Source organism: Mytilus trossulus, chromosome 8 (genome assembly GCF_036588685.1).
Source record: "Mytilus trossulus isolate FHL-02 chromosome 8, PNRI_Mtr1.1.1.hap1, whole genome shotgun sequence".
Taxonomy (NCBI): Eukaryota; Metazoa; Mollusca; class Bivalvia; order Mytilida; family Mytilidae; genus Mytilus; species Mytilus trossulus.
The window spans coordinates 4,458,497-4,472,254 of NC_086380.1; the positions used below are offsets into that span (position 1 = coordinate 4,458,497).

The following is a 13,758-nucleotide window of genomic DNA, read 5'->3' on the forward strand; positions in this document are numbered from 1 at the left end:
TACAGGCCAATATTTCCACTGCTATTAAAAAAACTAGAGGCTCTAAAGAGCCTGTGTCGCTCACCTTGGTATATGTGAATTAAACAAAGGAAGCAGACAGTTCATGACAAAATTGTGTTTAGGTGATTGTGATGTGTTTGTACATCTTACTTTACTGAACATTCTTGCTGCTTACAATTATCTCTATCTATAATGAACTTGTCCGTGTAGTTTCAGTGGAAAATGTTAGTAAAAATTTACAAATTTTATGAAAATTGTTAAAAGTTGATTATAAAGGACAAGAACTTCTAAAGGGGTCAATTGACCATTTTGGTCATTTTGACTTATTTTTTAGTCTTACATTGCTGTACATTATTGCTGTTAACAGTTTATCTCTATCTATAATAATATTCAAGATAATAACAGAAAACAGCAAAATTTCCTTAAAATTACCAATTTAGGGGCAGCCACCTAACAAGTTGTCCGATTCATCTAAAGTTGACAAAGATTTACGAAAAATGGTTAAAAATTGATGATAGAGGGCAATAACTCCTAAAGGGGTCAACTGACCATTTTGGTCTAGTTGACTTATTTGTAAATCTTACTTTGCTGAACATTTTTGTTGTTAACAGTTTATCTCTATCCATAATAATATTGAAGATAATATCCAAAAACAGCAAACTTTCCTTAAAATTACAAATTCAGGGGCAGCAACCCAACAACGGGTTGTCCCATTCATCTTAAAATTACAGGGCAAATAGATCTTGACCAGATAAACAATTTTACCCATTGTCAGATTTGCTCTAAATGCTTTGGTTTTTCAGTAATAACCAAAAACTGCATTTAACCTCCATGTTCTATTTTTAGCCGTGGCGGCCATCTTGGTTGGTTGGCCAGGTCAAAAAACACAATTTATAAACTACATACATCAATGATGATTGTGGCCAAGTTTGAATTAATTTGGCCCGGTAGTTTCAGATGAGAACATTTTTGTAAAAGATCATGGAGATTAACGAAAAAAGGTTAAAAATTGACTATAAAGGGCAATAACTCTAAAGGGGTCAACTGACCATTTTGGTCCTGTTGACTTATTTGTAAATCTTACTTTGCTGAACATTATTGCTGTTTACAGTTTATCTCCATCTATAATAATATTCAAGATAATAACCAAAAAGAGTAAAATTTCCTTAAAATTACCAATTTAGGGGCAGCAACCCAACAATGGGTTGTCTGATTCATCTAAAAATTTCAAGGCAGATAGATCTTGACCTGATAAACAAATTTACCCTTGTCAGATTTGTTCTAAATTCTTTGGTTTTTGAGTTATAAGCCAAATACAGCATTTTACCCCTATGTTCTAATTTTAGCCATGGCGGCCATCTTGCTTGGTTGGCCGGGTAAACAAACACAAATTATAAACTAGATACATCAATGATGATTGTGGCCAAGTTTGGTTTTAATTTTGCCCAGTAGTTTCAGAGGAGAAGATTTTTTTTAAAGTATACGACGCCGGACGACGGACGACGACAGACGACGGACGACAGACGACGGACGACGGACGCCAAGTGATGAGAAAAGCTCACTTGGCCTTTTAGGCCAGGTGAGCTAATAAGAGAACTTAACGGACATCCTTGTTTCATACCACGGTGAAGACTATAAGTTTCTGAGACCCAGCCGTTATTAGATAGACATCCTTTAGTATCATTATATAAAGTTTTTACCCATTTTAAGAAGGAACGTGGTACTCCAAATTTTAATAGGGATTCATACATGAAGGGCCATTCTGAAGAATCAAAGGCTTTGGAAAAGTCTATGAACAATAAGATTCCTTCTATATTAATTTTTTCAGAGTAGTCTATTATATTTTGAATCTGATGAATATTAAAACCTATGTACCGATTTTTAATATATCAATTCTGATCACTATGAATAATTTTGGAAAACACTAGCTTTAATCGATGCGCTAAGGCATAGGCCATAAGCTTTGTATCTACATTTAATAAAGTGATTGGCCTATAGTTATCTAATGATAATGGATCATTTTTTTTTAAATAATAAGGATGTATGACCAAAAGGTACGATAAAATTCCACACTTAAACCATATAGTCCTAGGGATTTATTCAGTTTCATATTAAGAATAGCATTTGTACATTCTTCCACTGTTAGGTTGCCACGTGCACCCAATAGTTCACTCTCAGTATTGGATAGTGAGTGATCTATTTTTGTTTCACTTATATAATTTTTTATTTCGGAAGGGTTTGGTTCAGTACTTTTATATAAATTTTGGTAAAAGTTTTTCCCCAAAATAAGAATGTCGGATGCATCTGTAACTATGTTACCTTGATTAATTTTGAGGGCAGAGGATAGTTTTCTTAGTTTGTCTTGATTGTTCAAGACCCAAAAAATATTTTGTGTTTTTTTCCTTTCTTCTGCCCATCTGACTCGGGATCTGATTTGTGCACCTCTAGTTTCTTTTATATATAAATTTTGTAAATCAATTCTGCTTGCAACACTTTCATTGTTTTTCTTCTCCATGTAAACTGGCTGTTGCTTTGATTTAGTTCTCTCCAAATATCAATAAGTTTAGTTTTTTTTATTACTTGCTTTAAACTATTGACAGGTTTATTTTTATTATTAGGGATAACACTTTTTCTCTCATATGAAGTTAAACTTTCATTCATGTCACCACCCATTATTAATATTCCTAAGCGGTTATTATTAATGATATTGTTTACTTTTTTGAATAATAAGTTTCTAATTCGACGAATGTTAGGAGCATACACGTTCAGTAGTGTAAAGATATTACCATCAAGTTCTATATTAATGAGTATTATTCTTCCATCATTATCTGTAGTTTCATTTATAGTTTTAAGCTTTATGTTCTCTTTGATAAGAATTGATACACCTCTCGATTGTGAATTTCCGAAACTATGGTATAATTTGCCTTTTATCTCATTGTTTATAACATTTTTTTTTAATAAAATGTGATTCTTGTATGAATAAAATATTTCACTTTTGAGTTTGGCACCATAGGTTTAATCTTTCTCTTTTTTCTGTTTAGGGAATATATATTTAGTTTTTCACTCATAATAGACGTAAATCATTTCTTTATTACACATATGTTCAGAATTTTACAGTAGAGACAATAGGCTGAGCTTAAATAATAGATAAGCTGATAAGTTGATGTGATATTGTTAATACACAAATTTATAATTTTTTCATACACATATAAATTATACACTTGATTGGCAGTTGTCTCATTATTCAATGAAATGAATGAACAGCATTAAAATCTTTAAACTGTGTAAAAAGCACTTAAAAGTGGCCTTTTACCCCTTCTTATTTAAAAAAAAATATGACACAATAGCAATGTGTTAAGATGGTATTAAATACATTAATTTGGCTCGTTTAATTTTCATTATTTTTTTAACAAATGTTTACTTTTGACCATATCTTTAAAAAAATTTTTAAATTAACCACATATTTGACTTACACCAATTTTGATCATTCAGAATCTCAATGTTTCATGAACAGTAGAACTTAATCAAAACGTTCTGCTGAGTTTACAGATTTATCTACCTGTAGTGTTATGTACCACGTTTAAACGCAAAAGTAAATATACATACCTGGACATTCTATCTTATTACAACGCTGTGTCTCAAATGTATCACCATGGCATGAAAAACGAATATTAGACATCGATGAATCATTACATCTACGGGATCGTGTTTGAAAGCCGTTACCACAACTCATGCTACAGTCCGTCCATTGTGTCCACACAGACCAGTTACCATTTACAACTATATGTATAAACACATAGAAAAGATAGGATAATTTTCCTGTTTGCAAAAGTATAAATATTTCGAAATACTAAAGACTTTCTTGTCCCAGGCATAGATAACCTTAGCCGTATTTGGCACAACTGTTTTTGAAATGTTTGGTCATCAATGCTCTTCAACTTTGTACTTGTTTGAGTTTCCACCTATTTTGATTTGAGCGTCACTGATGATATGCAGACAAAAAGCGCGTCTGGCGTATTAGATTATAAGCCTAGTACCTATGATAACTATTATTATCGCTATTTTTGTTTTTTTGCTTTGATCTTTTTTTGTGATAATTTTCATATCATGCTTTTCGCTTGAGATGAAAACATTATCGCTAAAACTAAGGAGGCCATGTGGCGTTGCTAACGAAATTGACATTGAAATTGACAACGTCGTCATAGGTAAAATAGCGATAAACAGATTATCATTGGTCATCTCAACTCGATTGCTTTTCTCACTTTCGCTGTACCAGACCAAGCGCGAAAGCCAATCTATTTGAGACAATCAACGATAATCTATAATTATTATGCCTTCTAGTGAGATACGCAAGTTAATACTGGTATTGTTTTTTTTTCAAATATTAAAACAAAATACCATGGCAAAATCCAAACCAATGGGTCTCGACGAAGCACTGACAACTTAACGAATTGAGGAAAAGATGAACTTATGATCATTTAGACAGGAAAATTAATCTTGCAATATTATAACCACACAGAAGCGGGAAAACTATGATACTACGGGTGGAAACATATATAAATTTTGACCTTTTTATTTATCAATAATATTTCTTCGCGAATATTTAATTCCACCGACAATACAGATAATTATTTAGCATTTGTATCTGTTAACTATGATATCATATAAGGAGGTTAGGGGATAAGTAATCAATGGCCGATATCATCAAATGATGTAGTTGCTGTGATAGCTTATTTGTCGCTAATGTTTTACAAATGCTTGTTTACGTGAAAACGTCATTCAATTAATGCGTAGCTCTATTTGAAGACGTGAAGAAATAAATCATGTGCATATTTTTTGTTGCATCTTGAACCTTCACCGTCAATATGACAACGTCATCATTTTAAGAAGTGAAGTGTTTAACTAGACTTCACCTTGATAAAAAAAGGGTTTTGCTATAGATTAAAATAAAATACAACTAATAGTATCACAGAATAAATAAAATTTGTTATAAACAAAACTTACTGAAAAGTTGTACACTACATCATGCGGAAGCATGCATTTTAGGTAAATGTAAATGTACATAAAATTGAAAATGGAAATGGGGATTGTGTCAAAGAGACAACAACCCTACCATAGAAAAACCAACAGCAGAAGATCAACAACAGGTCTTCAATGTAGCGAAGAATTCCCGCACCAGGAGGCGTCCTTTAGCTAAACAAATATATACTAGTTCAGTGATAATGAAGGCCATACTAATTTCCAAATTGTAAAACGAAAGAAACTTAAATCAAAATAATACAAGACTAACAAAGGCCAGAGCCTCCTGATTTGTGACAGGCGCAAAAATGCGGCGGGGTTAAACATGTTTATGAGATCTTTACCCTCCCCTATTCCTCTAGCCAAAGTAGAAAAGTAAACGTGTGCATGTCAAATCAGGTTATTATGCAATAAAAATGTATCGTATTTCAAAAATAAAGTTTGATTTACTTATGTTTCACAAACAGAATGAGGGAAAACATAATACAAGAATTCGTATTGATTCTCAAAGAGATTTTCCAAATGATTTAAAAATTAAAAGACATGTTTCAATTTGAACTCTGGAAAAAATATATTTACATACATGTAATGTTTGATAGATATTTTCAAATGTGTTGAATAAGCTTCATTGATATTTTAAATAATAACCGTAAAAAAAGGATAAATAATGGTTTCCATTGTTAATTACAAAGTAGTATTGTGATACAAATACACATACCTGGACATGCCATCTTATTACAAAGTTGTGCTTCCAATGTATCACCTTTGCATGTCAAACCACCATTAGACGGAGATGGATTATTACATGTTCTAGATCTTGTCTGAATCCCATTGCCACAACTCCTGCTACAGTCTCTCCAACTTGCCCATGACAACCATCTACCAGCAACTACTACAATATTATCACTTTATTATAAGACTAGTTAAAGGAGAGGAATACTCATGTAAATACTTGTGCTCATTGTACAATGTTGTATATATGTAACAGAAAATTTGTAAAATCAGGGACTTTGTAAAATCACTGGACTAATCAGTGATTTTGTAAAATCACTAAGTTTCAGTGGTTTTGTAAAATCCCTGAAATTGTTAAGGATTTTACAAAATCACTGAAAATAGAGCTAGGGATTTTTATAAAATCTCTGAATACTATTAAGTATAATAACTTGCTATGAGAAATGTGTTTTTCTTAATAAAAAAAAAGACTATTGACCACTAATGATTTTGAAATATATTCGTTAATAAACACTATGAGCTAGAACTAGTATATAATGATAATGACTAAAAAGGCATAAAAACGGATATTTAGACCACTTTGCATTAACTTATTTTTCCATGACAAGTTAGGGTAACATCTACTGTTACATAATTGCTCTGCTTTTCGATGCATGTCTGTATCAAATCAACTTGGCTTTGGAAAATTTAAATCTTTGCTTATTATAGACTTAACGATAATACCTTTAGTTTGCTGTAGCAGCTCTGCGTTTAGTTTTTTAGTTAGTATTCCTATCAAAGTTTATTAAAGCTTTGTATGAAACATTTGCACACTTTCTATTTTCGTACTTTTAATACCATTGTGTCCCTACCACCATGACCTTTTGATATGTGAATTTTTTTAACTACGCTGTACATGTCTGATAGTACGGTGACCAGACCCACTATTTTTTTATATTTAATCGTCAAACATACTATATGGCTATATTATATATCATTGGATTCGGAAAAATGAGTACTTTTATATTATCGATGTCGTCAAAAATAAATGTGGTAACAGTTTTGCATGAAATAAGGTCAAAGATAAAATTTTGTGTTTTCCTTTTTTTCTTCCATACTTTTAAAATTTGAAGATATATATGTTACAGTGAATTTGTATAATCAGGGATTATGTAGAAGCCCTGACTTTTCAGGGAATATGTCGAATCACTAAAATCATTAGTAATTATATATAATCCCTGAAAATGACCAGTGATTTTACATCATCACTGAACATTTTAATAATTATTCCCTAAATTCCCTAATATGATTTCGGTGATTATGAATAATTTAATGGTCCTTTGTTTAATAAACAAAATTAATAAAAACAAATTATAATTTTAAGTTTCTTTCATTTTCCTTGCCAGATGAAATAATTTAGCTTTTAAACACAGAGGATGATCGAAAAGATATAACCAACACCATGTTTCGAGATATAGTTGAAGACTTCAAAATTAACAAGCATGTTATTTGTGATACATGTAAAGCAAATGGTAAGGTTGATTATGGAACAACTGTTGTGTGTATTTTTTTTTTGTTCAAAGAACAATTTGCAAGAAATTCAAACTGTAAGAACTTAGGCATCTAAATGTAAAGAAAAACAGGCAGAACTTGGGATTGACAAATAAAACAAACTTTAAGAGGAAGCTTGCATATTCTCATAGCAATTCGACAGGACAAAAAAGAAAAGGGAAACCCAAAGAACATTATGGCAATTCTTAAATAAAGGTCTAAAAAGTCTAAAACCAGTTCAAGGTTGTAAATTCCCATTTTTTTTATTTTATTTTTTTTTGGGGGGGGGGGGGGGGTACCTTCGTATGTTTTTACTGAACTTTTTATTTCTCTTCGGCGTGTTGTTAAAATCTGATTCGATATGTGCAGGAAAAGTTTTTTTTAAATGTGGACATTGTGTTAAAAACAGATGTGAAGCATATTATTTTAATATATTGTGTTTAACATTTTAATATAGTGTGCCTAAAAAAAATGTTACAATTTTTGTTACTTTATTATGATGTTTTTAATTGATTTTTTTAGAATAAGTTATTTTATTTTTATTAACATTCCTTATATATACACATATTTCTTCATTTCAGTTATTATGTAGAATCCCTGACGTTTTTTCTAGTGATTATACATAATCTCTGAAAATTTCAGGGATTCTACATAATCACTAAACTAGCCAGTGATTCTGCATAATCCCTGAAAATTTAACGGATTCTATATAATCACTGATTATACAAAGTCACTGTAACATATACACCAATTTAGGTTAAATTTCAGAAACAGACATGTTTTCAAATTAATTAACAATGAATTATCTCGAAAATGTAAAAAAAAAATGAATTGGGAAATCGAATTATTCTTGTAATTGGCGTTTTTCAAACACTTGATCTATTCTACACAATTTCTGTTAAAGCAACAGTTGTTACCTTGCAGACTGACATTAAACCTCAACCATAAAAGATAAATATTATTATTTTATTGGAAGAAGCCTTTTATAATGAAGGCATATTTTGCCTTAGCTCATTCATATAATTCATTAAAACCAAAAAGCACTCAATACCTCGAAAACAGTTACAATTCAAAAATATAATCAAAGAGATCCACACAACAGAATTATCCGAGGAGTATCTTCTGGTTCATCTGTCAAGGAACATGATTTAAAATTTCTACATAATGCTGACCCTTTACAGTAGCAAAGCTGCGGACTTGTAGGGTTTGTTGTGAACAAACACCTGACTTTTTTACATAGAGATTTTCCCTTTAATGAAAAAACAAGATCCTGCAGGAATTCTGCTGACATATGTTCTTTAAAATACACGGGGTGTAATGAATCATATAACTGTCACCAACCGTATTGTAAAACTGACGGAATGGAGGTTTAGCAATGTGTAATGCGGTCCAAATTTTTAGTTTGAAACGTAGTATGTGAAACATGCTGTTTCACTACCGCCTAACAGGGAGGTGATCCGAATAAACTTACATCTTTACTATTGGCAAGTTTTAAAGACAGTTTTCTGATCATAAAGTTTTGAAATGAACGTTCATGCCCAAGCAGGGGGTTTATCTGTGTCAATATTACTGAAACTCTAAAAACCGCTGAAATAGTCGTGCGTGTCCATCAAAATCTTGTAAACAGTGTGTTTACCTACTCCAAACAGATACCAAGTTTTGTCTCATCCGGTAACTGCGTGTACAGCAGCTCATAGTTAACAAATTGTTGGGAAAAAACAGACATAGTTAGTGAATAGGTGAAAATCTCCGTCCATCCTTTACACAGCTAATGTTCCCCATCTGCAATCACAACGCAATCACAACTCGCTTGAATGTGTCATATACTTAAAGTTGTGAACATACAGACCAATCACATTTGTATTAGAGTTATTATGATTGTTCTTCCGCTCTTTTACATTTCTATAAACGTCGTGTCAAAGTTAAAGGCAGTGAGTATCGACCTAGATCTCCTATTGAGTGTTAAGCAAGTTACGCCAGCCATTAACAGTGTTTATATATATGCCTTCGACAATTTCACATCAGGATGACTTATAGGGGATATTTCAAAGTTTTGCAGTCAGGAATACTTCTCCCCCTCAATAGTCTGATACACTTTGGTGGATTCTTAATATCAATACATTGAACCAATGTCATACCATATATAATTTAAGTTGAGAGAGATGGTACAAAGGAAGGTTACATGGTAAGGACCGTGCACAAGAGACTTCAGATTCATATTGCTTCACCAAATAAGACTTGCATGAATTTGAATGGGACCTAAAGGGTGCGACAGAACATGTTCTATGGTAACATCATCTCAACATTTTTCCAAAATCAGCGCATGTCCAAATACAAGTTATGGATTTATGTGACCTAAATGTATTTCCCTCGATTTACATTAAAGGTTATTTTGGTGGTCATGTGTTCAAACGTTTTTAGTTTTGACTTTGATATCGGACTATAAAAACTCCATGACTGGATTTAAAGAAAAAGCACTAGTGATACAATGTTTAGACATATTCCAGCCTTTACAGAAATTCTTAAAAAAATAAATACATTTATTTTACAAATTCCCCGAATTTAATCAGTGAATCTGTAAAAATTATCTTATTACTTCAAGTATTTTGTAAAATCACTAGTAAACATCAGGGAATTTATAAAATCACTAATTAGTTCAGTGATGTTACAAATTACCTGAAATTTCAGTGATTTTACAAAATCCCTCATTTCACAAATTTCCTGTAACATATATAAAAAATAGCAACGGAGTAATTCAAAATAATGACTCGAAAGGTTAATATATTTATGACCTAGATTTGTCTTATATTGATATACATGTACAATCATTATGGATCTTGACCTGATCGGCTAATAAGGCAATAAATTTTCAAGAAAACCTAATGAAAAAGACAGAGGACCAACAAATAATTTACATAAAAATCATCCCTATCAAAGAGCCGACAAATTAAGGTGTTCGAGTTTGGCACGAAGTTCCAGGTCAAATTCGTTTTTTGAATCGCAGTTGACTTTTGAATTAAAAAATCGTTACTTGCAATCTGCAGTCAAATACATCTCATTCTGTTTTGTTTATATCTATAGTTATGAAACCAGATAATCGAGATTTTCAAATAAAATAACGATTGATGATTCATATAAACATCGAAAAGACTGGAATTTGTCACTGATATGTTGTAAGTGCATGCAGCTTGTAGTGTTGAATATCATTTCTAAAATACTATCACAACTTTATACTATTTGAAAGATATTGTTTCAGACTTAATCGTAATGAAAATCTTTGGAACCATTCAAACACCTAGTAAACTATTGAAACATAAAACATACTTGTACTGTCGTTACTGCATCTAATCCCTACGTCATCTCCATGAGAACGAGATGTAGTTCCCCATTTTTCTATAGCGCAATCAGTTAGTTTACTCTCTACGCCTGTGCATTTTATATCATCCAGCCAAATCGTTCCACTGCCATTACGTACTATATTTCCTAAGGATATTCCAGAGCTAAAATGAAAAATTATTTTACATATTTGACGATCAAAACCTATATCCTTTAAATGCCGTATTTTGTGAAATTTGTTGCTAGGTTGCTGTCTTATTGGCGTTGACAACATACACTTTTAGTACACTGGATCATATACCTTAAATCTTGATTTAAAAAAATGTCTACAATATGATTGTGGTAAATCTATTTATCACGAAATATATCACATTCATGAGCATGATGGGTATAACTTTCAAAATATTTGTTCGGTATTGTTCTATTTTGTTATGTACATGTGCGTTGGCTCTATGTTTGTAATGTTTATATGATATTATGTGGGACTAGATGCAAGCGCAAGCAATATCGGATGCTCCGATTTTACATGTATTAGGGAAAAAAATAAAACCTAACACATGAAATTATTCAGACACAAACACATGTAAACTCATTTTTTTTTAAAAGCCTAGATAAAATTAATGTATTACAACTAATGTATGTACCTGTGCCCAAGTTGTCTACAAGCTACCGTGGCAGCATAATCATCAAAGTTACCAGAATAGACTGTACCCCATTGATAGTCGTGAAAAATCTCAAGTCTGCCAGATGTTAATCTAATATCTCCTAAATCTAAACCAAAAAATATACGTTTTTAAAATAAAAGACCATCTTACTAAACACTTGTTTAATACATTTCTAATTTATTCGTTATTCTTGGGTCGTCGTGTTTTTTTTAAGAATTCAAACAATACACAGCACAACTCGTACTACTAACTGGAAGCCGTCAATACTTTTTCAACAATGCTTTTGTACACTTTGCTTTATTGTATGTTTTATCCCTACTCTACTTTTCATATTCATACTAAACAGTACTGTGTGTTCTAGATTATACTTTCAAAAAACCGTTGCAAAAATCTTTCACAGAAACGAGTTGTACTTAACTATTATCATGCAATCAGTCAACTATTGTACAAATAGTTGGTACACATATAAATATTTGCTTTATTTCTTTATTTTATTTGTACAAATAAAGTCTCCTGTTATCCCGCTTCCATGTTGAGAAAGCGGTAATGTGGATATTTCTTTTTTGCGTACCAGTTTATTTTGTTGAGTTCTTTATTGTATGCAATTTATTTGAAGAAGAAAAAATTCTACTCGGCGAGCTTTGCTTTCCGTCCTATTTCTAAAGTTCATACGAACAATGTTTTGTTTTAATTTTCTGGCAATATTCATTTATTTTATATGTATCTCCTATGAAATTCCTATTGTGAAGAGAAAGATAAAACATGGTAACATTTATAAGTTATTAGATTTTCCTCCCCATGCGGTTGACATGGTTGAGTTGAGTGTTAAGAAATTCTTCATGATATTTTGTCAAATATTAGTCAGAGTTTAGATCCAAATTAATAAAGATTCGTTTCACCGTAAAACGGACAGTTTGTTTAAAAACGCCAGTGAAAAAAAGTAGTTACACATATTTTTTGATTGAGTAAGAAGGGGAAAAGACCTTCTTTACCAAATTTGGTGGGCGTAACTAGCAATCCGTACATTATATATTTCTACTTTTGTATGTCTCCAAAGATTTAATTCATACAACCACTGTTTTATTTACCTAAAGTTGCAAAACGTAGCAACTTGTAAAACCAAAATATTTTCCATATTTTTTTACAGGAAAATATATATCTCTTGTTTTATTTCGAACCAGATTTTGTATATGATAAATAAAAAGTTTTGTACGCCCATGATACAGTAACCCAGCTACAAAACTAACAAAACGATATCGAGAGGGCACCGTCGTCAACCCTCCATAGCACAAATTGTTAACATGGACAACAGTAAATTTTATCTTTTTTATAACTATAAATGAAATTACTATTAAAACTACTTACACATATAAAAGTATTGTAAAGTATCATTTAACCCGTTAAAGCCTTTGGTTGTTTTGATGTAAAAAGGTTTCCATTATACTAGAGAAAGTTCTGACAATTTAGTATTCAGTATAATAAATCTTACAATTATTTATTAAATAATTACATTGCATGTATGCTTTACTACAATGGGATATTTTAATAGGCCAACAGATATCACGCGTTTCTCTGAAACTAACCGTCATTACACAATGAAATGCAAAATTCATGATGATACGAGTTCCCAAAATAAAGTTCCATAGTAAAATAAAGAAAAAACTTGTAGGAAATCGTGTTTTGATGATACTATCTATAAAAGGTAGTTACTGAATGTTTCTTTTTGTAATTTCATAGGGGTATAAAACCGTTGACGGTGTGCATATTTTTTAAGAATGAAATGATTCCTTTGTTTCATACAAAATGTACTTCGATCAAAGCTTGTATAGCTATTTCTATTGAATGGTTCAAATCATATTTATCAAACAGGTCTCAAAAAGTAAAAATAAATACTAATATATCTTCAGAAAAAAAATAACATTTGTTGTAACGCAGTGCAGTATTCTAGGCCCTTTATTATTTCTTTTATATATCAATGATCTCCCACTTCAACTAAATCATACAAAGTCTGATTTGTAAGCAGATGACACAACTCTAAAAAACACTTCATATTCCGTTGATGATATATGGGATAAACTTAATGATGAAATAGCAACTTGTAAAATATGTTGTGAAAATAATGATATGATTCTCAATATTAAAAACTCCAAATCAATGTTAGTTGGTTCACATAAAAAGCTTTAGTTTTTTGAGTAAACAACATATTTTAAAGATAAATTATAGAGGAATTCTTTAACAAAATGTAAACAGTGAAAAATTACTTGGCATTATAATCGATGATTGTCTTTCGTGGAATCAACTAATAATCAAGGTATGTACTGTAATAAGTACTAGACTAGGTTTACTTAATCGATTGAAGCATTATATTTCACAAAAAGGTTTATGTTTATTCTATAATGGATATGTACTTTCTCTTTTTGGTAATGGTTGTACAAACATGTAATCAAAATATGGAAAAAATGTTAAAATTGCAATA

General features: G+C 31.2%; 1 protein-coding gene across 1 annotated transcript in view; it reads right to left on the reverse strand.

Moving 5' to 3' along the window:
• Positions 1 to 13,758, reverse strand: part of LOC134681532 (scavenger receptor cysteine-rich type 1 protein M130-like) — an 85,033-nt gene that overhangs the window by 19,975 nt on the left and 51,300 nt on the right. The window contains exons 8-11 of the mRNA XM_063541174.1: positions 11,262 to 11,388; positions 10,606 to 10,781; positions 5,738 to 5,911; positions 3,607 to 3,780 (exon numbers count right to left, since the gene is read on the reverse strand). Of these exons, the coding sequence (XP_063397244.1) occupies positions 3,607 to 3,780; positions 5,738 to 5,911; positions 10,606 to 10,781; positions 11,262 to 11,388 (651 nt within the window). The remainder of the gene's footprint in view (positions 1 to 3,606; positions 3,781 to 5,737; positions 5,912 to 10,605; positions 10,782 to 11,261; positions 11,389 to 13,758) is intronic.